At 58.3% G+C, this 25,611-nt stretch overlaps 6 protein-coding genes across 6 annotated transcripts; all 6 read right to left on the bottom strand.

Moving 5' to 3' along the window:
* D7B24_001184 (uncharacterized protein) lies at positions 1–843 on the bottom strand (the record flags this gene model as incomplete). The annotated part of the gene is made up of 2 exons (XM_028635427.1): positions 1–522; positions 841–843. 2 exons carry the CDS (start codon positions 841–843, stop codon positions 1–3), a joined length of 525 nt encoding a protein of 174 aa, XP_028492098.1.
* Positions 844–2,337: 1,494 nt separating this feature from the next.
* RGT1 (transcriptional activator) lies at positions 2,338–5,306 on the bottom strand (the record flags this gene model as incomplete). The annotated part of the gene is made up of 6 exons (XM_028635426.1): positions 2,338–3,098; positions 3,153–3,730; positions 3,781–3,812; positions 3,996–4,158; positions 4,232–5,225; positions 5,279–5,306. 6 exons carry the CDS (start codon positions 5,304–5,306, stop codon positions 2,338–2,340), a joined length of 2,556 nt encoding a protein of 851 aa, XP_028492097.1.
* Positions 5,307–6,912: 1,606 nt separating this feature from the next.
* D7B24_001182 (uncharacterized protein) lies at positions 6,913–7,530 on the bottom strand (the record flags this gene model as incomplete). The annotated part of the gene is made up of 1 exon (XM_028635425.1): positions 6,913–7,530. The coding sequence occupies one exon, from the start codon at positions 7,528–7,530 to the stop codon at positions 6,913–6,915; it is 618 nt and encodes a 205-aa protein (XP_028492096.1).
* A 509-nt stretch (positions 7,531–8,039) lies between these two features.
* On the bottom strand, positions 8,040–14,337 carry D7B24_001181 (uncharacterized protein; the record flags this gene model as incomplete). The annotated part of the gene is made up of 6 exons (XM_028635424.1): positions 8,040–8,150; positions 8,208–9,806; positions 9,865–10,104; positions 10,248–13,951; positions 14,025–14,138; positions 14,223–14,337. The coding sequence occupies 6 exons, from the start codon at positions 14,335–14,337 to the stop codon at positions 8,040–8,042; spliced, it is 5,883 nt and encodes a 1,960-aa protein (XP_028492095.1).
* A 1,697-nt stretch (positions 14,338–16,034) lies between these two features.
* D7B24_001180 (uncharacterized protein) lies at positions 16,035–17,982 on the bottom strand (the record flags this gene model as incomplete). The annotated part of the gene is made up of 4 exons (XM_028635423.1): positions 16,035–17,410; positions 17,489–17,709; positions 17,776–17,845; positions 17,910–17,982. 4 exons carry the CDS (start codon positions 17,980–17,982, stop codon positions 16,035–16,037), a joined length of 1,740 nt encoding a protein of 579 aa, XP_028492094.1.
* A 1,462-nt stretch (positions 17,983–19,444) lies between these two features.
* On the bottom strand, positions 19,445–24,388 carry D7B24_001179 (uncharacterized protein; the record flags this gene model as incomplete). Its single annotated transcript, XM_028635422.1, has 1 exon — positions 19,445–24,388. One exon carries the CDS (start codon positions 24,386–24,388, stop codon positions 19,445–19,447), a length of 4,944 nt encoding a protein of 1,647 aa, XP_028492093.1.
* Between the last annotated feature and the right edge of the window lie 1,223 nt (positions 24,389–25,611).

The raw sequence follows: 25,611 nt of genomic DNA, 5'->3' as shown, positions 1-25,611 counted from the left end.
CTACAGGTGGCCACGCGCGCGAAATGAAGCCGAGTGCAAATGCTGGCTGGCCACTGCGCCGGGCCTCATCTTGGTGTTCAATTCCTTGGCAATGGAGTCTGCCATTTCGAGCTTTGACCCCATTGAGAAATGATCCGAGAAATGCAGCGACCAACCGTCGATCGTCGGCAGAAAGTCGGGCCTCATGCCGGGCCTTATGCCGGGCTTTTTCTGCCTGGTCGCCCACCAGTCCTCCACATTGACGGCGAGTGAGAGGAGGCCCTGGGTTGTGCCATCACAGCCCTTGGTGGGGTCAAATCGAGAGCTGTCACCACCAGCTTCGTCGGTACAGGTATTTCGATTCCTCACAGCCACACTACCGATGCCCTGACCCATCTCTTCATGACGGACACGGGCTTGTGCATTGGCGGTGCAGAAGAATGCAGGTGCAGACACGACACACGCAGTTGCCGGTGCCGGTGCCGGAATGGAACCAGAAGCCTCAAAATTACACACTTGAACTGTATCCAGCACCTCATCAGGCTATTGATGGTTTGCATATTACAAGCGTGCATCTCGTCTGAGTGGAGGTGCACGGGCAAGCAGGGTAAGGGGCGGGGCGGGGGGTCGCCAGCGGTGGTCGCCAGCAAGTCAGGTACAAGACTTCTGGAAGCCTGGTGTCATCAACCAATCGGTGTTTCTCTGAGCCCACTAGTCACACGTCCCGACTTTCGCTTTGGGACGTGAAGCACAGACCTCGCCCTCTCGTCACCGACCTGTATTTTCCAAGCTCTCCTAGAAGCAAGAAAAATTTTCCTCTGTCAACGCCGACGAGATATTTCAGAGCTACAACACTGCAACCATCTCATAAAACCAACGGACTGAAGCCACACTCGCTCGACTTGCCTTGTTGAGCCATCTACTCTTCTTCTTCGACTCAGTATGCAACACCACGACCAGAAATATGGAGTGGGCGCACCAGGACATCCCTCGTGATGCTGCTTGCTGCTTCCTTCCTCCTCCAGTCAGGCTTGTTGCTGCTGCTGATGCTGCTGTATCGAAAAGCCCTCTCTGCCTGCCCGTCTGGCCAGACAGGCACAGCAGACAGGAAAGGACAGGATGGTCTGCAACCCAACAATACGCTCTCCGGCAACACCGGCGCCCGTTCGGCCTTGCCCTTAAGTGGCTGCAGGTTCTTGCTTCAGCTCTTCTAGGGAGCGCCCGAGAAGACGAAGTTTTCCCCCCACGTTCCTCAGACACTAACCAAGCTCACCGAGCGTCCAACGGATTCCCCGCACCCGCTCTCTCGTTCACAGGATCAGGACTGGTCAATCATCTGCTAGCCTGCCCGCCAGCATCTCCTAGTCCTATCACGGCTCCACGTTGCTGTCCATCCACACAGCCATGCTTCACTTTTCGTCAACAAAGTGACGAGCCATAACTGACAGCCACCCCCCTCCCCCCATTCATTCCACCAATTTTGACCACACTACAACATCTGATCGGCACCTCCCAATGCCGCCCGTCCGAGTTTGCACTCATCGCTTCTTGCGCTGGTTGAGTTGTCACCGCGCTGGCGCTTGCGCTTTTGTTCACAGCGCCTTGATCACAAGCCTGATGGGCGCCGAGCTGGTGCCATCTGATCTGCGGCGACTTGCGGGCCGCGGTCGGATCTGCGGCGACGGTTCAAGCGTGCGGTGGTCGATTTGGATCCATATTCATTCTACGTGAATTGCTTAGTTTAGAGATTTGCCAGTATTTTTACGCTCTGCGTAAACAAACGAAAATCCTCAGCTCTTCCAGTTGCTGATGCGATTTATACAATCTGGCATAGAGCGAATCACCCGTTGCTGGGCACCTGGCTTTGAGAGATCGTCTTGGTCTTGAAGATAGGTTGGGAATCAGCTGAGGTAACACTCCATACAGAGAGGAGCGTGCGATTTGTCTACCGAGTGACTGCACGTAGATGAGCTGCATCCCGTGAATCGCGGCGAATGCTGGGGGAATTACCCCTCCTCCCCTGCCTGGGGTGGGACGCCCTGCATTTGACACTCCACGAATCGTGACAGCATGGCATGGCATTGGGGTGACACTAGAAGTCCCAACGTAAACGTTCCATAGTGTTACAGCATTATTACTTTTGTACACCCGTCATACTGATACAGCGATTGCGGCATGCCCGCTGCAGGCCTCAAGCCCAAGGCCCAGTTGCAACAACACCCCTGTCCCCCTCATCATCTCCCCCCGCGTCTTCTGCGTCAACCAAACTTGACTCGCTCGAGGAACACCCAGGCGCACGCGCACGCTTTGGCTGTTTGCGGGCTCCAGCTACATTACACACAGCGCCAGCAAGTCATCCTACGCCTGCACATTGCTCGCCCAGATGGTCCAGACGCTTTTGAGATAGCCCGCTGTCAGGCAATATCTAGGGTCGAAGTTCGTGTCCTCGTGCGCCGCCGGCAGGCGATACGTCGGCAGTCCGTCTTCGCCAACCTCTTCGGCGGCGGCGGCGCCGCCGCCGCTGCTCTCAATCTTCGCTTTCAGCTCTGGCGCCTGCTCCGACGCCTGCTCTTGCTCCTGCTCCTTCTCTGCCGCAGAAGACGCGGCAATATCGGCTAGTTGCTGCAGCAAGCCTTGGCTCTTGGCCATGGAGCGTAGATGATCAGCAATTTTATCGCTGACTATGATGTCCCATGCTGCCGGCGAGGTGAGTAGAGACCGCAGCTCCTTGAGCAGCTTGAACGCCTCTTCCTTGATCTCCTCGACCTTGGTCAACTCGATGAGTGCCATTGCGGGGAGCGCCGTGAAGTGATGGCTCATTGGGCTCGACACGTGGGGCGTGACGGCCACGAGGCTGACTAGCTCCTTGCAAGGCCAGAGGAGATCCGTCGCCTTGGACGCTGGGTGACACATGTACGCCAGTAGACGCGAATGCCAGTACGCTAAGTGGACGACAGGGAAGACGGCTGGCTCGATGTGTGGGGGCAGATCTTCACGAAAGTTTTCAACGTAATCGTTGAGCACCCCGCCGAGGACTTCGTCTGCGAACGTAACTGATCCCAACGTTGCGCGAGCGCCGGAAATGATATTGCAGGCTTGGTTGAGGATTTTGGATGCGCCTGATTAGGGTTCTGTCAGTTACATATCATACACAAGGGTGGAGAGAGACTCACGAATGAGTTGCCACGTCGTCTCGCCCACGACCTTTGCAACATCTGGGCTGACGACCGTTGACTCGGTCCGGGTCATCGGGAGCGTACCGGACCCTACTGCGTTCCACCTGTCAAGGAGCACGAGAGACCACCACAGCCGCACACGGAGATGCGTATCAGAATCGACATCGACGTCTCCGTTGAGCTCAAGCGAAGACCCGGCCTGAGCACTATAGAGCTTCATGGTCCATGCAGTTGACACGGCCCGGCCGAGCAAGGATTCCTTAATATGTCCGGCGCAGCTGGAAGGGCGGTTGCTTGCCTCAATGAAGAGCAGGAGAAGCGTCTGCAGGTGGATGAAGTGCGCAGCTGACGTCCGCGGCTCTTCCCCGTTCATTTCCCACTCAACCAGCATCTTCATTGCGAGACTGGCGTCGCCCATACCCATCGTGGTGAACGATGGGAAGGACTGCATGGTACCGTGGAGAGCTTCAAGGAAAGCCTCTCGTAGCATGCCAGGGCATTGAGCAAGATAAACCTGCAGGCGAGTCTTGCTGGCAGGCAGGATAGGTAGGTAGGGGTGCACCATTGTCAAGTAGCTGATGAAGGTTAGCAATGGCTTCGATGAGATCTAGTCGGCAAGCCTCACCCTTGAAAGTTGGCATCGTCGACCTCGCGCGGCTGAGTGATATCAGCTATGTCGCCAACTGAGCTATCCGGGCCTACAAGCGGAGCCCTAGATGGCGTGTCTGGCCTTAACGATAGTGGCTGCGGGGCCAGGCCATGCGCCGAGTACGGCGCATTGTGTCTCTCAGGTGTTGCCGAAGCTTGAGGTAGCTGTTGCGTTTGAGGCTGGCTGCGTACTTCTGAGCTCCACGTCGACGGCGGTTGGCGGGGGGCGGTTGGCGTCGTAATATCAGCACTAGAGATGCTCGAGAACGTGCGTTTGCGACTGGCTTCTTCGCCAGTGTTCTCGCATAGTCTACCTTCGATACTGTGAATGCGATCGGCCAGCTCCTTTATGTACCTGTTGGTTTGACGTCAGCATGCACACGTTGCGAAGAATGAAACGCTCCAGCGGTTTCGTCACTGGTGCTTACCCTTTGCTCGGTCCTCGTTTCTGGGGAATTCGACTAAAGGAACAGCGCTGAGCCGACCGTCTACAATTTGAGCATGGGTTGTCGCCTAAATCTGACTGCGCATCGCATTTGACCTTTTTCCTACGACACTCGTCGCAAGCGCGCGAAACCTTGGAGCGCTTCCTTGGAGGAGTGCTGTCGTCTTGGTTATTCTGCGGATATGGCTGAGGATGGTGATGGTTGATGGGCACTTGGCCAGAATTCTGCATGGGCGTTTGGTTCGGTGTCTGCATTGGTGTCTGCATCGGTGTCTGCGTAGGGTTCTGCTGTTGTATCGGAGCTTGCATGGAATTTTGTTGAATAGGATTAGGCTGCATCGGCGCCTGCTGCATCGTATTTTGCATTTGCGCCTGCGGCATGGGGGTCTGCTGTATCGAGGCCTGGGGCATTGCTGCCTGCAGCGAGGGCTGCGGTGCAGACTGTAAAGGAGCTGCAGACAGCGATACGGAATCAGGTTCCTCTGATGTGAATGCATGGGATTGCGAGTCTTCGGGTTCAGTCAAATCGTTGCGCATGTCGGTGTCTTCGGCTTGTGGCAAGATGCCTCGAAGATTGGGGTCGTCAAACTTCATGTTGGGGTCCGTCACAGGCAACAGGGGCTCCGAGGCAAGATCCTGGCCAAGCTGGGCTGCGAGTTGAAGCTCCTCTACACTGGCGGCATGTGAGGCATGGTGTTGCGGCCCCGAAGGCTCGTGGTGTTGGAGCTCTCGCGCGTTGGCATCGCTGTCGTGAGGATGGGGAGTGTGGTCGTCATGTGTGCCATCGTACAGGCTTTCGTCAATGACATCGTGCGTCACCTCGTGGCTGACATCGTGCACATCGTGAGCGACGTTTTCAGCGCCGTCGTGGTCGAAATGGGACGTCGTCTCTTGGTTGTTGGCTGTAGGGGATGGGTATGTCTGAATTCTGTCGTCGCCGCCCACTTCTTCCCCCTGCGCCACGTCCATGTCAGGAGCTTTCGGATTCAGCCAGTCGGGGAGTGCACAGCGATATAACTATTCGCTATACTGATGTCTTCGTTAGCATGTGGAATCATGTCAAGTCGTGTGCCGACAGCATGGCGAAGCGGCACGCCCCAGTCGACCAAAGGCTTGATCTCGCTGTCAAGCGCAGTCCTAAAGCGGGCGGGGTATTATAGTAGCACATGCGCGGATGTATGAAGCAAGGCTGAAAAAGACCTCCAACTCGGTTTCATTGATTGCTACGGCCAGGTTTCTCGTTTCCTTGACGCGTCAATGCCAGAAGGTGCTAACTTGAGGAACTGGCGCGCTGCCCGGGTGCTGTCACAACTCTGACTTCGACACGCGATGTGTGGCCAAGAGAAAAAAAAAATGCAACACGCCGGCGACGCAGGCCCAGCAGCACAGAGTGTTTGATTCACAGTGCAGCTTGTTTGCGCGCCGAGGGTCGCGACAGGAATGAAGCAAGCAAATTGTCCACAAGGACCGGACTGACCTGGAGGTGATGCGACAAGCGCGCTGCGCGATGGGTGACGGAATAATATCGAATCGATGAACGGAATAGGAAGAACCAGATGCCGACCGGAGGTTGCGACGGTACGTCTGGCGGGCGTGGAGTTTTCAGTCGAGGATAAATGGTCGGCCCACTGCAGACCCCGGGTCGGTCGCTTGTCACGTGGTGATTGTTGAGATTATGTAATCTGTCATGTTTCTCAGCTCAGAAAGGATATCAGGTACAAGTGGTGTATACTACATGCCCTACACATGATCATACATCTGCTGGCTACCTGCCTGCCTACCTGAGTTATGTGATGCATTTCGATCACGCAAAATCTGATGCGGCTGCTGGCAGACAGTCGATGTGACTTCCCTTGTCCTGGAATTCAAGGCGGATTCCGCTTGTGAAAGCCTGATGGTTCTCGGAGTTGGCGAGTTAGATTAGGATAATTAGTTTTATGTATTGGACACAACTCTGAGTTCAATTTGTTTTTGGTTCAAGTTTCCGAGTCGGCGTTCCTTGCCGGCGTCCCATGGTCTTAACGGAGGTGTCGCTGGGTCGGGGTCACGATAATCTGTCTTGATCAGGTAAACCTCCAGGGATTGAAGAGATGCCCTCGACACCTTTGAGTCTCTTCGTCCCAGGCGCCGAGAATTCCATACGCTCAACGAGACTTATTGCCTTTTTGGTTTTGCACGGAAATTCCCGGGTCCGAAGCAACCAGACATAGGATTCGAAATTGTTTTTCTGATCAACATTGTGCAAGTCTTATACGAACACACAAGAAGGGGCCAGACTATTCGGCCTTGAGAGACACGAGACCAAAAGACCCAGCAGCTGCATAGTGGTGATATTACGACTTCAACGTTGCCGCCATACAAAGTTCTATAGGCACCGCTACTCCCCCTGAGGTAAAGTCTGCTGATGTATACCGTGACTATCGCTCACCGCGTGGGCCTCCACCACGAGCATATCTGAAAACACACCAAACGACCTCTCCGAAAACGTCCTGTTGGTGTCTGGTAGCGAAATTTCACCAGTTCCTACTCAAAAACCACCAGATCCGGTCAAACTAAGATGCCAAAGCACCATGTGCAAACCATCGAACCATCTCGACCCAAGCAGGAGCCCTAGCCGCGAAGCCTATCACAGGCCACCCCCGAAAGCATCAAGAAAACGACAGCCTACCCCTCGGTCCGAGACCGCGCATTCCAAAACCCCTTTCCATAGCTCACGAGGAGCTCCTGCCCCTTGCCCACGCCGCCCTTCCCCGGCTGCCCCCGCCCCGGCGCCGGCAGGACAAAGACGCCCATGCACCGCTCGCCAAACCGGCGGCTCCAGACCTCCCGAAACTCGGCGTTTGGCCGCGCCGCCACGCCGCGGTAGTCATTGACGAAGCGCGCCTCGTTGCCGCCGCGCGCCGCGTCGACGGCGACGGCCTCGTCACGGTCGAGCCAGAGGTCGTAGTCCGACTCCTCCTCCTCTTCCTGCCCGCCCTCTCCGACAGGCGGCCGTTCACCGTGGACGGTGCCGAGGTAGAGGAGGACAAAGGCGCCGGGCTTGAGGGCGCGCGTCGTGAAGAGGCCGCTCTGTCCGCAGGCCGGGTGCGCGGCCTCAGTGATGGGCGTGATCTTGACGAGGGGGCTGATGGTCGGCGTCTGCGCGGCCGGGATGTCCGGGTCCTCGGGCCGCTGGCGCCGGAGGGCAGCGCGCTGCGAAGGTGTGAGCTGTTTGCTGTACGCCGGACTGGTGATATAGGGGAGGTGGGGTGGCCAGTTCTTGGGCAGCTGCGGTGGCGCCATGGCTGTGGAATGTCCTCTTTGGCGTGGTGACGTTGCTGACTTGATGTCGTACGTTGTTGGTGTTGTGCTATGGCGAGTATCGGCGCATTGTGTGGATGTATGTCATGATCGGACCATGCTGTAGTCGAGGCGGTGCAGTGATGGAGGAGGGCACCTGTAGAAGAGGTTGAGTGGTGATAGTCAGTTCTGTCAGGAACAGAACTCAGAAAACTTCAAAGAAATTGGTCCAATCCGCGTCTGGTTCAGCGTAGCCATGGTCCACACCTCACAATCCAGTTACCCCAACATGCATGGCATCACAAAAACACAGCCAGGGATGAAAGACAAACAGGTCGTTCTACAGCTATCTACTAATATCACACTGGAGGTACTTCTTAAAGCTTTTTGACCATCCAACGCCTCACCCGCTGCCTCGGGTTTCCGAAATGCCACAAATCGCCCCCTGCGCGAGCCCGTCAACCCTCGTCGCACAGTCGAATCCTATTGAAAACCCTCCCCCTATTTCTCGTTCATCTCGCCCCAGCCATGATGCCCTGGTAGTAGGTGCGACCAAGGTGGAGCGAGTGTTGCAGATACGCATCCTCAGTCAAAGGCAGTCCAAGAATTCGGGACACGCCGTTCTGCGAAAACGTTAGCTTCTTCGCCCGTACAAAGCAGTCATGGCTGTGAGCTCTTACCTGATCGTGCTCGGTTGCATCCATCACCACCTTGGCCACGATGCTGCTCATCTCCGAAACCGCTGCCTGGCTGATCATGTCGCCGCTCTCCGCCGTCTCGCGGATCACGGGCAGACCGCAGAGAAGCTTCTCCACCACATCTGAAGGCACACGCTCCCGGCGCTCGAATCGTCGGTGGAGTGTCAGGAATGCCCGGTAGATCTCACCACCGAGACCCCAGCCGGAAACAGACTCTTCATGGCCCTCGAAGAAAGCCAAGAGAGTCGCCAGACCGTCGTAGTCGCGCTCAATAACGGCCGTTGGTGCCACCTTGTCAACCAGAACCCGGTGTGCCGCCTCGTATGACTCGGCCTGGAGGAGACACTTGACTTCGCTGATTGGGTCTGCCTTGACGCTGCGCATGTACAGCGCACGCGCCTCCCAAACCCACGCAGAGGGAATCTTGAGCGTCTGGGTGAGCGTGGTGAAGTCGGCGCTGGTTTCGGACCCAATGGAGCCGGCGTGTCGAGAAAGATGCTCCTGCACCGCCTTGGCCCGTGTCTTGGGGTTGCTGAGATGTAGCAGGACGAAAGTGGCCTCGACCCAGTTACCTTCGTTGACCAGCTGATCCGCAAACGACAGGGTCGCGGCATCGGCCTTCTCAGATGCGTCAACACCGAAAGAAACCTTGCCAGTTGCAGGAAGAGCACGACCAAGCTGCCACGTGAGACGGCTATCTAGAGGCGAAAGCTGTGAGTTCTCTGGTCGAAGAATAGACTCCAAGTCGGTCGCGTCATCGGCATGGAGCTTGAGAAGACCCCAGAGGAGATCCTCACGCTGGTGGCGGTCCTGGTCGTCCCAGAGAGCATCAAAGCCCTGCTCAATGTACCACGGGTGTGGAACATCCTCACGATCCTGAGCGACGTCGTCGACAAACTTCTTGACAGCTGCGGGAACGCTCTGCTCTCGGGCGATGGCGTACCAGAGTCGCAGGCCAAATGACTGCTTCCAGTCCAGGCCGAACCGGCGAGCAATGACGAACGACTCCATCCTGTCCGCGACGGGAACACCCTTCTTCCCCTCGCATACACAGACATTCCCGGAAAGAACCTCGTAAATGGCACGGATGGCGTCCGTGAAATCAGACAAGACATTGTTGTCCTGCCACTCGGCAAGCTGCGTGCGCATATCACGCTTCGACTGGTTGGAGGTGCCAATCAAAGCAACAAGAGTTGCCAGGCGGAAGTCCTTGCCATCAACGAGCAGCTTGCAAGCTTCCTGGACCCGGTGGCCTGCAAGGGAAGTCAGCGCCTTCTCCTCGCTGGACTTGGCCAGTGCGACTGCGCGACTTGTCGCCGCGTCGACCAGGTCGGTCCAGAAGCCAGACAGCTGTCTCTTGCGCAGCTGTTCTTCGGTGGCTGCGGCAGATGGAACCACCCGGTCAAACAAGATGCTCGCGAGATCCCAGACGAGCTTCTCGTGGGCGTTGGCTGGGTTGCTCAGGTCGCTGTGGTGGAAGATGCTCTTCAGGCTGGCCGCATTAAGGGACACTGTAGGGACACCATCGACGAGGGCCACGCTTGTTGCGCGCATCTGGTTCTCAATGGCCTTGGCCGAGGACTGTTCGACGTCAGCAACTTGCTCAGAGCGCCTCGTCATTCAGGGGGGGAAGACGTACCTCGTTGGAGAACTTCATCAGGCAAACGCCCGTCTCCGCACCTTGCGGGACACGAGCGCGTATGGATAGAATGTCGCCTTTAGCCGGCTTCATCGTTTTCGCCAGGGATGAGGGCGCAGCGGGGAAGACAAGCGTGCCGTCGGGTCCCCAGCCAGGCTTCACAGCCTTGTGGTACGCGAGATCGTTTTCACTGAGATCGGATTGATCGCCAAACGTCTTCCTCTGTCGTTCATAGGGCCACTGGTAGGAGAGATACTATCTTAGCAATCATCTTGTCTAATGCACAAAATTTGAATACATGTTGGGCACCTCGAACCCCCGCTCATCGCACATTCACTCAAGGGTCGCGCGGCAAAATGTTACGCAGAAACACAAGTGCTCACCTGAACAAATCCCATGGGCGCCGGGGAGGGCTTGGAAGCAGGAGCCTTTGCCTTCTCAAAGAGGGAGTTCATCAAGTCAATACTGGTGGCGAACCCTCGCCCATCGGAGACGACCCGGCTCGCCGTGCCGGAGCGCTCCGTCTTTTCGCCGCTAAAGCGGTTGCCGTTCTCGGCATCGTTCTTGAGAAGCGCACGATCGCGCTTCTGGGGGCTGACAGATTTCTGAAGCATGTCCATCCACGCGTCTCCATCCGCAACTTGTAGTCGTAGTGGTGTGGCGGATCCCTTGATAGCCCTCATGCGGGCGCGCAGGATGCCACCGGGAGTTTCGATGATCGGCGAGCCAGGATCATCTGACGAGTCGGTTTGTTGCTCCGCGGCGAGATGCTGTTCGAGAGAAGGACCCGTTCCATCTTCATTCTCGTACATGTCATATTCGTCGTCCTGATCAATGGCCATGCCATCCTCGGGCATGAGGATGAGGGCCTTGGACGTTGAACCCGCGGAGCTATGCCCAAAAAAAGGCTGGCTCTGGTTGGTGGTAGAGCGGAGGACGTCATCGTCCTCGTCGTCTTCGAGTTGTCCTTCGCGTTGGTCGAACGCGCCGGGAAGAGCACGCCGTTTCCTCCGAAAGTCAAAGGTGTCGTCCTCACCCGGGCTGACCAGGTCATCGGAGGAGCTGGAGTGCTCGGCGACAGTGGCAACGGCAGGAGCCCGCTGCTGCTGGCTCTGTTCGCCAGACCCGAGGTCAGCGTCCGTCTCGTCTTCATCGTAGTCGAGGCCGTAGGTGGTGAAGTGCTCAACCGAAAACTTCCAGACGCCCGTCTCGCTGTTGTAGTCGACAAAGGTGGTGTCGGGGATCTTCTTGAGACGCTCAATGTGCTTGTTCAGGCGCTTCTGGTCAATAGTTGGCCGCTTGTCGCGGCCGCGTGGCCAGGACTGATCCAGAGAGATGGTGGCGGGAACGTTGAGGCCCTTGCCAACAGGGGGCTTCTTGGCCGCGTTGGGGTAGACCGTAGCCGAACGGGTCTCGAGCACGACGATGCCGCCGAAGATCTCGTCGAGATCGATGCTGGTCAGATCGACAGGAACCTTGAATGACACATAACCAACATTGTCCCTGCCGACCGTGAAGTTGGCCACCTTTTGGCGCTGCATGCGGTTCATCGACGAGATGACATCCTGCTTGGGGCTCATCCAGTACATGCCGGGCACCTTGTCCGAGGCTTCGGTGGCAACCTGGGGCGTCTGCGCGTAGGCATCCTCCTCGTGAACGATGGCCAGCTCCTTGCCCTTCGATGGGTCGACATCGGCAGGGGAGCTCGTGGCCATCGCCTTTGTACCATTGGTGGACCGGGCGTCAAGGTCGTTGCTGATGGCCGGGGCGTTGCGGGGAGTGGCAACATCGTGATCGCCGTCTTCACTGGCATCCATTGTGCTTGTGTCGAAGCTGACGCGCTTCGAGAGCTTGCGGGAGCCATTGATGGTGTCCAGAGCGGGCTTCTCCTTGGTAGGCGTGGCGAAGAGGTCACTGCGCATGTCCTTGTTGATAACAAGTTTGCGAACACTGCCCGTGTTGCCGTAGTATCGGGGACCAGAGCTAGCAGAGAAGGCGCCAGGCGCGAGGATGCTATCTTCGGCCGTGAAGCTCTTGCGCAGGCTGCTCGAAGACACACTCTTGCTCAGTCCGCGACTCAGACTCGAGCCCAGCATGCTGCGGTTCATGCTACCAGGGGTGCTGGTCACGCTCGAGGGGCTGCCACTCGGGCTGCCGTAGGTGCTGTACGAGAAACCAAAGCCCCGTTTCTGAGGGGTAACAAAGCGGGTGGAGGACGCTGGGTTCAGCTTGTACATGGGCAGGATCGAGCTCCGGCGCGTCTTGGTCTTGCTGGAGAGAGGAGTCGCGAGGGGGCCTGGGTTGGCCATCTCGTTGCCGTTGAGGTTGGAGAAGAGGGCGGGCGTGCCATAAGCAGACAGGTCTGAGATGCTTGCCGTCAGGGACTGCTGCGCAGGCGCATTGTTGTTCTGCGAGTTGCCCAAGAGGGAGCCTCCGAGCAGGGAGCCTTGCTGCTGCTGCTGGCCGCTGTTGAAGAGAGAAGACTGCTGCTGGTTGTTCTGCGAGCCGAAAAGGCCCCCGCCAGCAGACTGAGATGTGCCGAACAGGCTGGGCTTCGCCTGGTTTTGCGCACCGCCTCCAAACAAGCCGCCTTGGCCGGTCTGCTGGTTTTGCGTGTTTCCACCAAGTCCGCCGAACAGACCAGTACCTCCAGTTGTCGCTGTGTTCTGGGCCGGCTGTGCTGATCCAAAGAGCCCGGTGCCGCCAGTGGCAGGCTTCTGGGCACCGAAGAGCCCACCACCCCCAGCGCCGGTGTTGGTGGCACCGAAACCGGCGGTCGTGTTTCCGCCGGCATTGCCAAAGAGTCCACCGCCAGTGTTCGTGGCGGCACCGCCGCCAAAGAGGCCGCCTGCAGGCTTCTGCTGGTTAGTGTTGCCGAACAGAGAGCCGCCAGACTGCTGGGTCTGAGCGCCGAAGCCAGTGCCGCCTCCGAAGCCGGTGCTGGCACTTTGTTGCTGCTGGTTGTTGGCTCCACCGCCGAACAGGCCGCCACCCGTAGTGCCAGTGTTGCCTCCGCCAAACAGACCGCCGCCCGTCGTGTTGGCGGGTGGGTTGTTAGAACCAAAGGCCGATCCCGTGTTGCCGGCGCCGAAACCAGTGTTGGTCGGTGCCGTGTTCGTGTTGCCGAAGCTGAAGCCTCCAGGTTTGGCTTGGTTGTTGTTGGCCGTGGAACCGAACAGTCCGCCGCCGCCGGTGGTGGCTGTGTTGGATCCAAAACCGCCGGTCGCCGTGTTCGTGTTGGAGCCGAATCCAGTGCTGGCAGTGCCCGAACCGCCGAAAAGACCACCTGTCGCAGCAGGCTGCGCGGCACCGCCACCAAACAGACCACCAGTCGCAGCAGGCTTGTTCGTCGCTCCGAAGAGACCGCCACCCGTGTTGGTGCTGCCAAAAGTGCCCGTCGAACCGCTACCGAAAGCCGACGTGGTGTTGGCGCCGCCACCTCCGAAAAGGTTGCTGCCGGCCGAGGGTGTAGAGCCAAAGCCGGTCGATTGCTGCTGGGTGGTGTTGTTAGTGGCGCCAAACCCGCCGGTGCCGCCAAAGTTGGAGACACCAAACGCTCCCGTTCCACTGGCGTTACCATAGCGGCGGCCCTGGGCGTAATCCGTGAGCCTCAGTTCTTCAGCCGACCACTTCTTGTAGGGATCCTGAAACAAGATGTTCTGGAACGAGTTGGACTGGTTGCCGGTGCCGGTGGTTTCCTTCTCCTGGTATGCCTGGAAGGGCGTCGTGTTGGTGCCGGGCGGGTCGCTGGCATTACCACCGATGCCTGGGTTGTTGGTCGCGCCGAAACCACCAAAACCTGTCGTGCCGGACGTGTTGCCACCACCACCGAACAGAGAGCCCGTGCCTGTGTTGTTGTTGTTGGTGGTGCCGCCGCCGAACATGCCGCCGCCGGTGGCTCCGAAGCCCGTCGAGGTTCCGGTGTTGGCGGTCGTGTTATTGCTGCCGAACCCGCCGAAGGAGGTTGTGCCGGTTGAAGCGTTGTTGCCGGAGCCGAACAGGCCAGTGCCAGAGCTGGAGGCCGTCGTTCCAAAGGCACCGGCAGGTTTCGCGCCAAAGGCGCTGTTCGTGTTGTTGGCACCGAAACCTGTTTTCGCTTTGTTAGCAAGAGGTGGGAAAGGGGACTTGGAGGGGATCACGTCGCGGAAGACAAAACCTACCGGAAGAGGTGGCGCCAAAGCCTCCACTCGTGTTGCTGTTGTTGCCAAAAAGGCCACCTCCGGTGTTTGTATTGGACCCAAAGGCGGTAGCGGTATTATTGGTCGCTCCGAATCCTGTGAGCATCGAGACGTTAGCATTCCGAACCAGAGGCACGAGGCCAGGGAGACCGCAGGAAGCAGAGCCGCGATAGGACGCACCGGTGTTCGTGTTGTTGTTGGTCGAGCCGAAGCCTCCAAAGGTCGACTGCTGAGTATTGTTGTTGTTGTTGTTCTGACCGAAGCCGCCAAAGCTGCCGCTGCCAAAGCCCGACATGGTGGGCAAGCTCTGTGAGCCGGAGCCTATTTATATTGGGAGGGGGGGCCGGGTAGGGCCAATGTTTGTGCGTTTCGTCCCTCTGCCGCAGGCGCAAGGGCGGAAGATAGATGGGCGAGGGTCGTCACTATGACGAGTTCAGCATGTGCGGTCGATGAGCGACGAGGCTGGCGAGGATGGAGACTCGATGAGGCGAGAAGTCGCCGGAAGAGGTTCGCGATGAATGGTGACGACAGAAAAGGCGCGGACGCAAGAAGTGTCGACTGAGGTTTCAGGACAGGCGCGAAAGGTGAGACGACGCGGAGAGCGAACTCGGTCGAATTGGGGCCCTTGCTCTGTGGCGAGAGACAAAGGAAGAAGTGGGAGACTGGGGATCGAAAGCTGGTCAGGGATGCGCCGATGAAGATTTGGGACGCGACGTGGTGGAAGGGAATGCAGGCTCGTTTTCGAAAGTGTTTTGTCTCGTCGGCAGAGATAGAGAGAGAGAGAGAGGGAAAAAAACAAGGTCGACTCACAGGAGGGAAGGGGAGGGGCTATTAGAACCAGACGGTACGTGCGACAAAAGGAAGAGATGGACCTGGTTGCATCTCTCGCCTCGACGTCGACTCCCTGGGTTTTTGTGGTGGATGGGGAGAGAGAGGGAGCTGCCAGGCTGGTGGTGGTTGGAGAGGTGCAGAGGTAGCAGCAGACCAGGTTCGCGACTTTCGTGATTAGGTAGGCTCGGAAGGTGCCTTGGGACGCTTTCCTCTTGCTCTTACTCGTCGTGCTGCGCAAGTGGCCAATCGCATGGCTCCAAACTGGTTGTAGCTTTCAGAGCTTTGCTGCCTGAGGACGGCGCCACAGGGCCTCTGGTCAGTGGGCCAATTGCAGAGCTCGATCCCCCGAGGCAGTCGTCTCCAGGGAAGGCCCTTTCCTTCAGAGCAGCCTGAACAATGGTCACGAGATTTATGAGTAGCGAATCAAGACTACCTACCATAGGTACCAGACACCTAACATGCGGCACCTAGATATACAGATGATCCAGCCTGCTGTATGCCTTGCGCTCCCATGCTTGGATGACTATTGTCATTATTGCGATGCTGCTTCGGTTTACTCAGGTCATGGCTCGAGTGGATAGGTACCCAGGTAGTCATCAGAGTGGACCTTACATGACACAGCAGCAGCATTCGTTCCCTCCCTCTCTCCCTCCCTGTCTCTCTCTGTGCCTCGTGCTTGCTATTGGTCCAAGTCTTCTCATTCGGCCATCAGCAAGACAATCGTCATGTTCCTGCAGCTGGCCACGCTCCATGCGTCACACAAATACATACGCACACACAAGAAGCAAGCAATCCACTGACCCGTTCCTACATTCATCTCAATCAGTCTATGGCCGCCACTCCGACAATTGTCTCGGACCCCTCCCCCTCTGTCTCTGGTGAACAGCTTTCAAGCCTGCCTTCCTGTCGTCCTGCTTCAGCAACCCTCGGCTCAACTCCCGAGCTGCTGCTGCCAGAACAGACAGTGCGCAGGAAAATAACAAGATGCAAGACCCCGATGAACGAAGGGTGGTGATCAGAAAAGTATTTGAACATGAAAACGCCTGTTACCGGCGTTGTCTGCTCGAGAACCGGTGTAGGAAATCAAGTGTGCAGGGTCTTGGAGCCCCCTCCCTCTCCCTCTCTTCCCCAATTGCCTGCCTTCTCTTCCTCTTGCCCCGCCTAGAACTGAATAAGATCCTGGTTCTGGTTGGGTCTTTGCTGTGGCTGCGTTCCGGCAAAGGGGTTGTTGTTTCCCTGCCCACCCAGGCCGGGAGCGCCCGTTTGCGAGACCTGCAGCTGGCTGCCTCCGTATGTCGTGTTCGGCATACCCGTGAACTGGGTCCGCAGGAACGGGTTGCTGCCCGTGGCGTCCGCCGTCAGACGCTGCGCCCCCGAACCGGCACTGTTGACAAAAGTGCCTGGCGCCGTGTGCTGGGCCGGGATACGCAGCTGGCCCGTGTTGCCGTACGTGTCCATGCCGTCGCCGCTCGCAAGGAGCGCGTTGAGTTTTGCCTCGTGCTCGTTGAGCTCCTTCTGCGGCGTGCCAAAGGCGCTTGCTGGCTGACTGAAGCTGGTGCTCGGCTGGTTGTTGAAGGTTGACAGCGTCTTCTGCTCCGGCAAGCTTCCGAGTGCCGGCATGGAAGGGATCTTCTGAGTCTGCGGTCGGCCGAATGCCGACGATCCGCCCGTGGCCGCTGGCGCAAAGGGGTTGTTCGAGCCCGTCTGCATCGCGCGCAAGGGCGACTGTGACTGCTGGTTGTTGTTCGTCGCCCAGGGGTTGTTGCTACCAGCTTGAGGGAACGGGTCTTGCGCCGCAGGCGACTGTGTCTGCTGCTGCTGCTGCTGTTGCTGGTAAGGGTTAAATCCTGTAGGCTGAGGCTGGAATGCTGGCATGCCGGTAGGCTGCTGCTGCTGCTGCTGCTGCTGGCCGAACGGATCCAACGACGTCATCTGGGGCTGCATGCCATATCCACCATAGCCGTTTTGGAAGCCCGTCTGCTGCGGCTGCTGTTGCGGAAAGCCGGTATACTGGTTGCCGAGATAGCCGGTGGGCTGCGGCTGCTGCGCGTTCTGGTCAATGGGGTTGGCGAAGAAATCGACTGCGCTGCCCTGCTGATAGCCCTGGTTGAAGCCGGTGAACTGTGGTTGGGCGGGCTGTGACTGCTGAGTGCTCTGCGTGGGTGTGTCGTCAAAGAGGGATATCGCGTTGCTCTGCTCGAGCTCCCGTCGTCTCCGCTCCTCCTCCTCCTGACTGAGCTTGATGGCCTTGGCCAGATCATCGTCGTCGACGTCGACTTGGCCCTGGTTACGCCTCTTGCGGTCCTCTTCCTCCTGGTACTTGCTGGCCTCAATAGCGAGCCTGTACTCGGCGTCGTCCTCGTCGTCGCGGCGCGCTCGGGGCTCTCTTCCTCCCCGGTGCGAGGGTCCAGCTTGCTGAGGCGCGTATTCTTCGAGGCCAGTCACGCGGGACTTCCACGACTTTCGGTCGCTGCGCTCGGCGCGCAGTCTCTCTTCGTCAAGGACGAGCGATGTAAGCTCCTTCGCGGCGACGCGTACTAGCCGGACTGTTAGCCAATGTGACCCAATGTGAGCATAAGGGGATGCGCCGGGGCGCCAGGAATTCCCATGTGTACCATTTTGACCCACGTCCCTGCCGTCATCGTCGATATACTGGAATTCGCGCAGCGTCTTGATGATGTAGATACTCTCGCGGGCCCACGTCACGACCAGTTCGGAGCCCTCGTGCAAGCAGTAATCGAGGACCTTGAGGGCCTTGAGCACGTGCCTCCAGTTCTTGCCCTTGTCGTTCATGCGCTTGTCGAGCATGTCCATGATCTCGTAGAACTCATTGGATCTGTGTTGTATGGTCAGCCAGGTACCCTAGCGGTCGCGCATGCGCTGCAGCGCTTGCCACACGTACGATGCAAAGGTCAGCTGGGCAATCTCGCTCATCTGCGTCCCCGTGGGACCCCATGGGTCATTGCTTGTTGCTGGGAGCGGTGACCGTTAGTACGAGCATGGCGCGACGGCGGCGACAGAGGATGAGGCACAAACCTTCTCGAACCTTCACCTGGGCGCTGGAGTACCCCTTGGTGACGTTCTTGACGCTTCGGATGACCTTGGACATGCTGGGCGACTGGCGCGATGCTGTAGCAGGCTGCTACGTTTGGACCGGTCTCCGGATGTTGTGGGCTGTCGCAACGAGGAACAGCGGAGGTGAGGAGGTGGAGCAGAAGGGGAGAGGGGGAGAGAGCCAAGCTCCGTTCGGGGGCGACGGACGACGAGCTCGTGGAAGCAACGGCGGCTGCCTGACCAGACAGCAGGAGGACGGGAACGGAATGCAAGCGGCGGCGAGGTGCTGTAGATAGACGCGACAAGATAGGTTGCGCGGTAGAAATCGGCGGCGTTGGGTTAGGATATGAGTTGGGTTGGGTTTGTCGGAGATGAGGGTGCGGGCGGGTGTGCCGAGATGATATGGTGCGGTGAATAAGGTACCTCAATGTACGATTAGCTCTCGAACCGGGCGAAGGCGGCGGCGGCGGCGGCGGCAGCAGGCGGGGCGGTGATACCTAGGCAATGCGATGGAAATCGAGGTTGGCGCCGAAGGCACAAACAGACGAAGAGGTTGCAGGTTGATGCGGCAGAGGCCACGCGGTTAGACGATCAGGTGTCGGAACCGTCACAGTGGGCGGCGAAGGGTACGTAATGTGGATGAGCGGGAGCAGATGAGTCGTCGTCCACCAGCAGCAGCAGCAACCAAGGTTTGTAGGTGGTCGAGGCGGGGGCAAGCACGACGGTAAAGGTGGGTTGGGTCTGTGACTGTGAGGCTGTGCCTGTTGCCGGGATGGGCCTGGACTGGGCGCGAGATGACCTAGACAACCCCCTTTGGACAGACGGATGGGATGCTGCTGGTCTCGGGTGGGATGGTTCAGGATGATTCTTTTTGGAGGAAAGTAGGAAAAAAAAATAAAAAAATCGACGCAGTTTCGGGGCAATAGGAAAGGAAGTACCTCGAGAGGTGACGGCGGATGGTGATTGCACTGGCGTGCGCTGATTCAAGGCCTTGAGGTACCTCTACTTGGGTACCTTCGGTAGGTAGGTGCCTTACCTTGCCTAGGCAGGTACCTAGCACCTAGGTAGGTTAGTACCTGGCAGGTAGGCACCTAGCTTGCTGTTCTGGGTGCGTTACGTAGTGCCTCATGCCCATGCCGCCTTCGTCCCCCACAACACGTCGTCCCAGCCTTCCTGCTTCTCTGCATGTGTGGCCAAGCTTGGATCTGCGTTCCCCACAACCTTACCTCAGCATCTGGCCTCGCCTGTTGTACTGAATATGGAGGCATCTGAACCTCGAAGGAAGGTGTCCCTGCATATCCACAACTCATGACCACGCCAGCAGTACGTCGATGATCCGAATATGAATTGTACAAGGCGTAGAAAAGTCTATATGCAACGACCTCAAGGTCTCTCATTCGTGGTATCTTCGACTCCCATATCCCATATGAAAAACAAAATGAAAAAAGATCCTAGTTGGCAAGAAAACAGCAAATGGAACCCCCCCACCACAATACTCCCATAGCTAGACGCCTTGTCTACCGCCTCGGCCAACAGCACAACACCCGCAACCAGTACTTCCAGTCCTTCTTCTTCTTTTCCTCCTGCTTGTATCCCTCCTCCTGAATGTTGTGATTTCCCACAATCGTCAGGAAGACCTGGTCCAACGTCGTGGGCGTGACGCTGAAGTGCATGATGCCCAGCTCCTCCTTCATCTCCTCAAGCATGACCACCAGCTGCCCCACGGCGCTGTCTTCAACATCCTCGCTCGAACGCGTGATCTGCTGCTGGTCCCTGTGCCGCTCTCCGAACACAGCGACAGCCTCGCTTGCCGGCACCGCAAAACGCATCTGCCCGTGATACGTCTTGTCAAACTCGGCACCAGGGAAGCGCGCCTCCACCCACTGCCGGACCCGTTCCGTCTCCTCGGGCGACGTGTGAGGCGCGCTCTTGCTGATGAGATGCACGTGCAGCGCGTCACCGAAGCGGCGGCGCAGGTTTTCCGGCGTGCCCAGTGCCAGCATTCGCTTCGCCAAGATTCCAGCGCGGCCGGCGAGAGCGCCGGCCTCCTCCATGCTGTGCGTCGTCAGGAGGATGGACCGACCAGGAACGGTGGCGGCCAGCGTCTTCCACATGATGCGCTTGGCTGCCGCATCAAGGCCGGACGATGGTTCATCGAGCAGCACCACGGTAGGATTGCCCATGAGGGCGATGCCCAGACTCAGCTTGCGCTTGTTGCCACCAGAGAGCGCGTGCGCCTGGCGGTCTGAGAAGGCGCGCAAGCCGACCGCATCGATGACGGCGTTGACATTGACGTCAATCTCGGGGATGCCGCGGATGCGGGCGTAGAACTCAAGGTGCTCCCTGACAGTCATCTGGTCCAGCGCATCGTGTTGAGGGCACACGCCGAGGCTGCCTCGGGCGGCCGCAAGGTTGGAAATGACCGACTTGTCCTCGATGAAGATGTCGCCGCCGTTGTGGCTGGGCTTGAGGTCGCCGCGAATCAACGAGATCAGGGTGCTCTTACCTGCGCCGTTCGGGCCCAGGCAGGCAAACACCTCGCCGCGCTTGATGCCGAACGTCACATTATCCACTGCCGTGTTCTTGCCAAACGACTTGGTGACGTGCGTAACCTTGAGTCCGTCATCGCCGTTCTGCGTGCTCGTGACACGGGTCAGTTCCTTTGCCACTTCCTCGTCTGTGGCCTCGGCGGCGTTCTGGTCCTTGGCCTTCTTCCGGAACAGGCCTGCGATGCTCGAGCCTGGTGACCCGCTGTCGCCCCAGAGCAGCACGCCGAACAGGATGATCGATTGCAGGATGAGATACAGGATGGGACCGCCATATTGGAGCATGCCACCCGGATTCGAGGCAACGACATCACCGTCGCACGCAGTCGAGAAGAGGTTGAGAGCAAGGAGAAGCGACCGTGCTACCGAGCCGATGGGCGCAAATATCGAGACGATAAAGTGCACGAGCCGAAGAGTATCGTCGACGCGCTCGATAGGAGCAGCCGTGAAGCTGAAGAAATAGGCGATGATATACACCAGGAAAATGCCGGCCTGGAGCATCGCCGTTGTCGCGAAAGCAGCCAGCTGGGTCTTGCTCACAAGCGAGATGACGTATGCCAGCAGAATCGAAGCCAACCCATACAAGATGAAGATCAGGTAGATGAAGCCAATGTGGTACCAAATATCAGACACCGCAGCCCAGGCGGCAACCATGATGGCTGACGCAACGAGGACAATGGAGAAGTCAAAGGCGATGTACGCCATCCACAGAGGCAGGGGTCGCACACCGTTGGAGTATTCCAGGCCGCGCACATGTCTGTGCCTCTCCAGGCTTGGGTACAAGGCGAAGAAGGCGGGATAGAGGCACAGAGCTAGGGCAATGTAGACAAAGAGCTGCAGCGATTGGGTGTTCTGGTCGGCCCACGAGATTTCGAGAGGGGCGTAGCGAGTGGACACGGTGACATTGCTGAGGAGCATGTCTAGGATATTCTGACCGAGAAGCGAGTTGATCAGGCCGCCCCTGTTGCCGAGGTAGGCGAGCGTTGGGGCATTGCTGTCATCTCCAAGCCAAAGTCCCGCAGGCTTGATGTCGGCGCGACGTTCATCGATGGCGTCGGTGAACTCCTGGAAGGAATCCACGACGGTCGTGTTGCGTTCGAGGATTTGTCGCAAGACATCCAAAGCCCCATCGCTCCCCCCACCGCTGTTACCACTGCCTCCAGCAGCTCCGAGGAAGGCCGGCCCAAGCACCTGGGCAGCTGCGCCTTCATTCCACTTGTTGCTGGGTCCAACGACGAAACCGAAACCAGCCTCACTCAGGTCCAGGCCCTCGGCCCCTGCACTGAAGTTGTCATCGGGCGGAGCGCAGGAGCTGGGGTCCGCGTCGCGAATGAAGATGGTCACCAGCCCAGCAGCAATGATAGGGATGATGAAGGCGGCCACATACGGGAGCCAGTTCGTCTTGAAAATGGTACAGCGCTTTCGGAAGAGTACCATGGACTGGCGGACATAGCCGATTCGCCTGCCACTCATCAACGAGAGCCCTGGCTTTTGGTGTCCGCGGGACGGAGGCGTAACGGCACCGGATAATGTCTTTTCGCTATGGTTTGCAGAGTCGTCTCCATTGACGGCTTCTGCCTGGTCTCGCGTCTCTTCTGCGAGCTGCAGGAAGACGTCCTCGATGGTGGGACCGGAGAAATTGTATCCTTTGATGTTGCGCGCTTCCAACGCGCGGATGACCTGCGCAGCCAATGCCGACGAGGGAGCGACGTAGGTGATGAAATCAAAGGAATCTTTCTTCTGAACACCCTCGATCTCAGGCGCATCCATGACGGCTGTATCCTTGGGAACGTGAACGCGGTAGCCGGCGCCGAGCGTATTCTTCAGTTCAACAGATGAACCGCTGGCACGCAGGGTTCCCTTGGAAAGAACAGCAATGTGGTCAGCAAGGAGATCAGCCTCGTCGAGAAAGTGCGTCGTAAGGATGATGGTGCGTCGGCCACGCTCAGCCAAGAGAATGTCCCAAATTTTGCGACGACTGAGGGGATCGAGCCCACTGCTGACCTCGTCGACGCAACAGACGGCGCTTCCTCCTGTCAGCATCATGCCGAGCTGCAGCTTGCGCTTCTGACCACCCGAGAGTGTCTTGGAGAATGCTTTCCTCTTGGGACGAAGATCAATGGCCTGCACGAGGTCGCGTATCTCCTGCTTGGAAGCCGTCTGGCCGGGGGCCTTGAGACGATTGAAGATCTTGAGGTGCTCCTCGACGGTCAGCTCATCCCACAGCACGTTTTTCTGGGGCGCAATGCCCAAACCTCCGGTGCCGTCAATCGTGATGGATCCGCTGGTGAGCCTATTGGTACCGGCGATCGAGTCGAGCGTCGTCGACTTGCCACTTCCGTTGCTGCCCAGAAGGCAGAGGATCATGCCTCGCGGGGCATCCAGAGTCAACCCGTCGACGGCCTTGACAGTCTCACGCGGCTTCCCAAAGACGGACATGAGACGCTGGAAGGCGGACGGTGGATAGTACTTGCTGAAGCCATCGAGGCGCACGGCCGGGCCATTGTGCGAGCCGTCCGTGGGCTGATCGTAGAGAACGGTGCGGCCCTTGGCGCTCGTACCGAACAGACGGCCCTCAATGAGGATGCCGAGCAGAGGGTAGACGAAAATGTGAATGATGAGGAAAATCCAGAAGACAATGGCTGGCAGCTCAAAGGAACTGTTGGGGGCCACCTCGGTCAGGTTCGTGCCCATGCGCTCTCTCTCCCAGCGAGCCATGGTGATGAGGAAGAAGACGACGTTGCAGGGGGTGAAGAGGAGCGACAGAACGGCGACGACGCCGGTGCCTGGGTCGGTCAGTGCCTGTGCCAAAATGCCGAGGAGGACGGTCGCTAGCAGGGCCGTGACGCCACTCAGCTGAGCCTTCTGGAAGAAGGAGGAGACGAGGATGGCAGCGGAGGCCATAGCTAGGCCTGCGAGAACATAATACACGAGGACGACGCCGATGCTTGTGTTGGACCAGATGTTGGCGCGCAGAACGATGGAACCGACGACCCAGCCGGGCAGGTACAGCAGAGAAAAGGCGACGTGGTACGAGATGACGCGGGCGAGCTGGGCGACCCAGCGGCGGCGGATGGGCATCATGGCGTCGATGAGCTGGGTCATGCCGGACTCGCGCTCGGTGGCGATGAAGCCCGTCATGTGATAGATGACAAACATGACCGTGGTGAGGTAGGCGACGGCAAGGAAGTTGATGATGCTGGATTGATAGTCCTCGCGCACCTGCTTCTCGTACTCGTCCTCGGTCAGGCTGGTGAAGGGGAGGCGGTCGATGGTCGCAGGCAGCTCGGCTGGCTGAGGGCCGCTCGAGTCGGAGGCATTGGACGCCGTCACACTGGCAATGGCGGCATCAACAGCTCTCTGGAGAGGCAGCAGGAATTTGTCGACGTCATTGTTGTTACGGTCGACGTGGATGTTGAGGCCATGGATGGCACCATCGAGGAAAATGGTGTAGTTCCAAAAGCTTCCGTCCCCAGAGCTTCCGCCTTCGGAGGGCGACGAGTAAAAGGAGACTGCACCAAAGCAGTCGGTGACGGCCCTCTGTCCCGGCTCGCAGTCGACGTTCAGAGAGCTGTCATCGGAACGGCGCAAGACTTCGATGCCGTCAGCCGCCTGGGCGCTGGTCGTCAGGGAATCGATCACGCTGTCGATGGGCCCACCCTCGTAGCCGCCGTTGACGAAGACGACACGGTTTCGGTTTCCGGCGCCTTCAAGGGCTTCAGCAAGGGAACGGATGGCATTGGGATCACCGGTGCCGTAGGTGACGGGGGGCCGGAAGAGGTTCTGCGCAACACCAAACCAAACGGCCAGGAAGATGGGCAGGACGAAGGGAATAGAGACGAAGGTGAAGGGATGGCGCAGCAATATGGTAAAGTTCTTGCGTATGAGCGTGCCAGTCTGCCGCATGAAGGCCATGGCGGCGGCTGGGCGCTGTGAGAAGCGTTCTCGAGGTGTCAGGCCGGCGGATGGCTGAACGTACGTTCGGGTGTGGTTGACGAAGGGGTGGAGGTACCTCTGGTACCCCTGGTACAGGAAGACAGTACACTACTACCTATGTGTTCGTCTGCGATGGAATAGGCATCGACAGTGTGGTGACGACGGCTGCGAAGGCGTATGGAAGGAGTGACGGCAAAGTCGAAAGCCAGAGGGGGATTGGGGGTAGATGTACGCTATATAGAACCCCAAGTCGAGACTCGTTCAACCGAATGTTTTGTACGACTGGCGGCCATGATGGGAGGAGGAATGTCTTTTTCTGTTTTTGTGTTGACTGCCTTGGGCGGGCAGACATTGAACCGTGTGGCCGTGTACCTCCGGGGGTCTTGGCAGACTGAATCACCACCCTCTGCCCCAAGGCTCCCTCTGGGCATGGATGTGCAACTGAGGCACCTCCTCAGGGGAGCAGTGGCCCGCCCCACTTTGGCAGGCAACTGAGGCCGTCCCACAGCACTGCACTGCACTGCCTCTGGGCTCGCGACGTGCCAGTGCGTTGCCTACCTACCTACCTACCTTAGCCGTGAAAACTCTGGGTACCTCTAAGGTAGGTAGGTACCTAAGGTAGGAGCAGCCAGGCCCCAAACGTGCCGGGAACGGATAGTGGAGCTGGAACCCGCTGTACTAGCCTGATCAGACTCCCCTGTAGGTCGTAGCCAGTAGCTGCCCCCATCCCCCCTCAAGGATCCTTCCAGCTGCCGAAGCTGCGCAAGTCGGCCAATCACACACACATAGAACGTAACTTGACGGCACAGCGCACAGAGTCGTCCCCCGATACGCGTACTCTCAGCAACCTAGTTCAATCCTTTGGCTCAGGGGCGCGGCGCAGCATGCCACCCCCGAGACACACTCACCTGTCAGCCTGGGTCATCTCTTTACGATGAATACGCGCATCTACCCGTCGCGTTGCGTAGACTTTTACGGTACCGACATGACATGACATGAGCGGGCGCAAGGCAGCAGCCGCTTCATGCCCTGGCTGGATTCCATATCTTGCCTTTTTCCGAGCGAACGAAATTGAGGCTACGACACCTCTTTGGATGCATTTCGTCGTTGGACGTATTCCGTATCGATCAGGCGAAATCGCGCCCAAGACACCATGCGGACTGCCAAGAAGGCCGACCTTGGACTCCTATTCGTCTGAATGG

This window comes from Verticillium nonalfalfae, assembly GCF_003724135.2.
Source record: "Verticillium nonalfalfae strain VnAa140/NRRL 66861 chromosome Unknown scaffold_121, whole genome shotgun sequence".
NCBI lineage: Eukaryota > Fungi > Ascomycota > Sordariomycetes > Glomerellales > Plectosphaerellaceae > Verticillium > Verticillium nonalfalfae.
The sequence above is the reverse complement of the archived record's forward strand: the minus strand, read 5'-3'. Positions and strand labels throughout refer to the sequence as shown.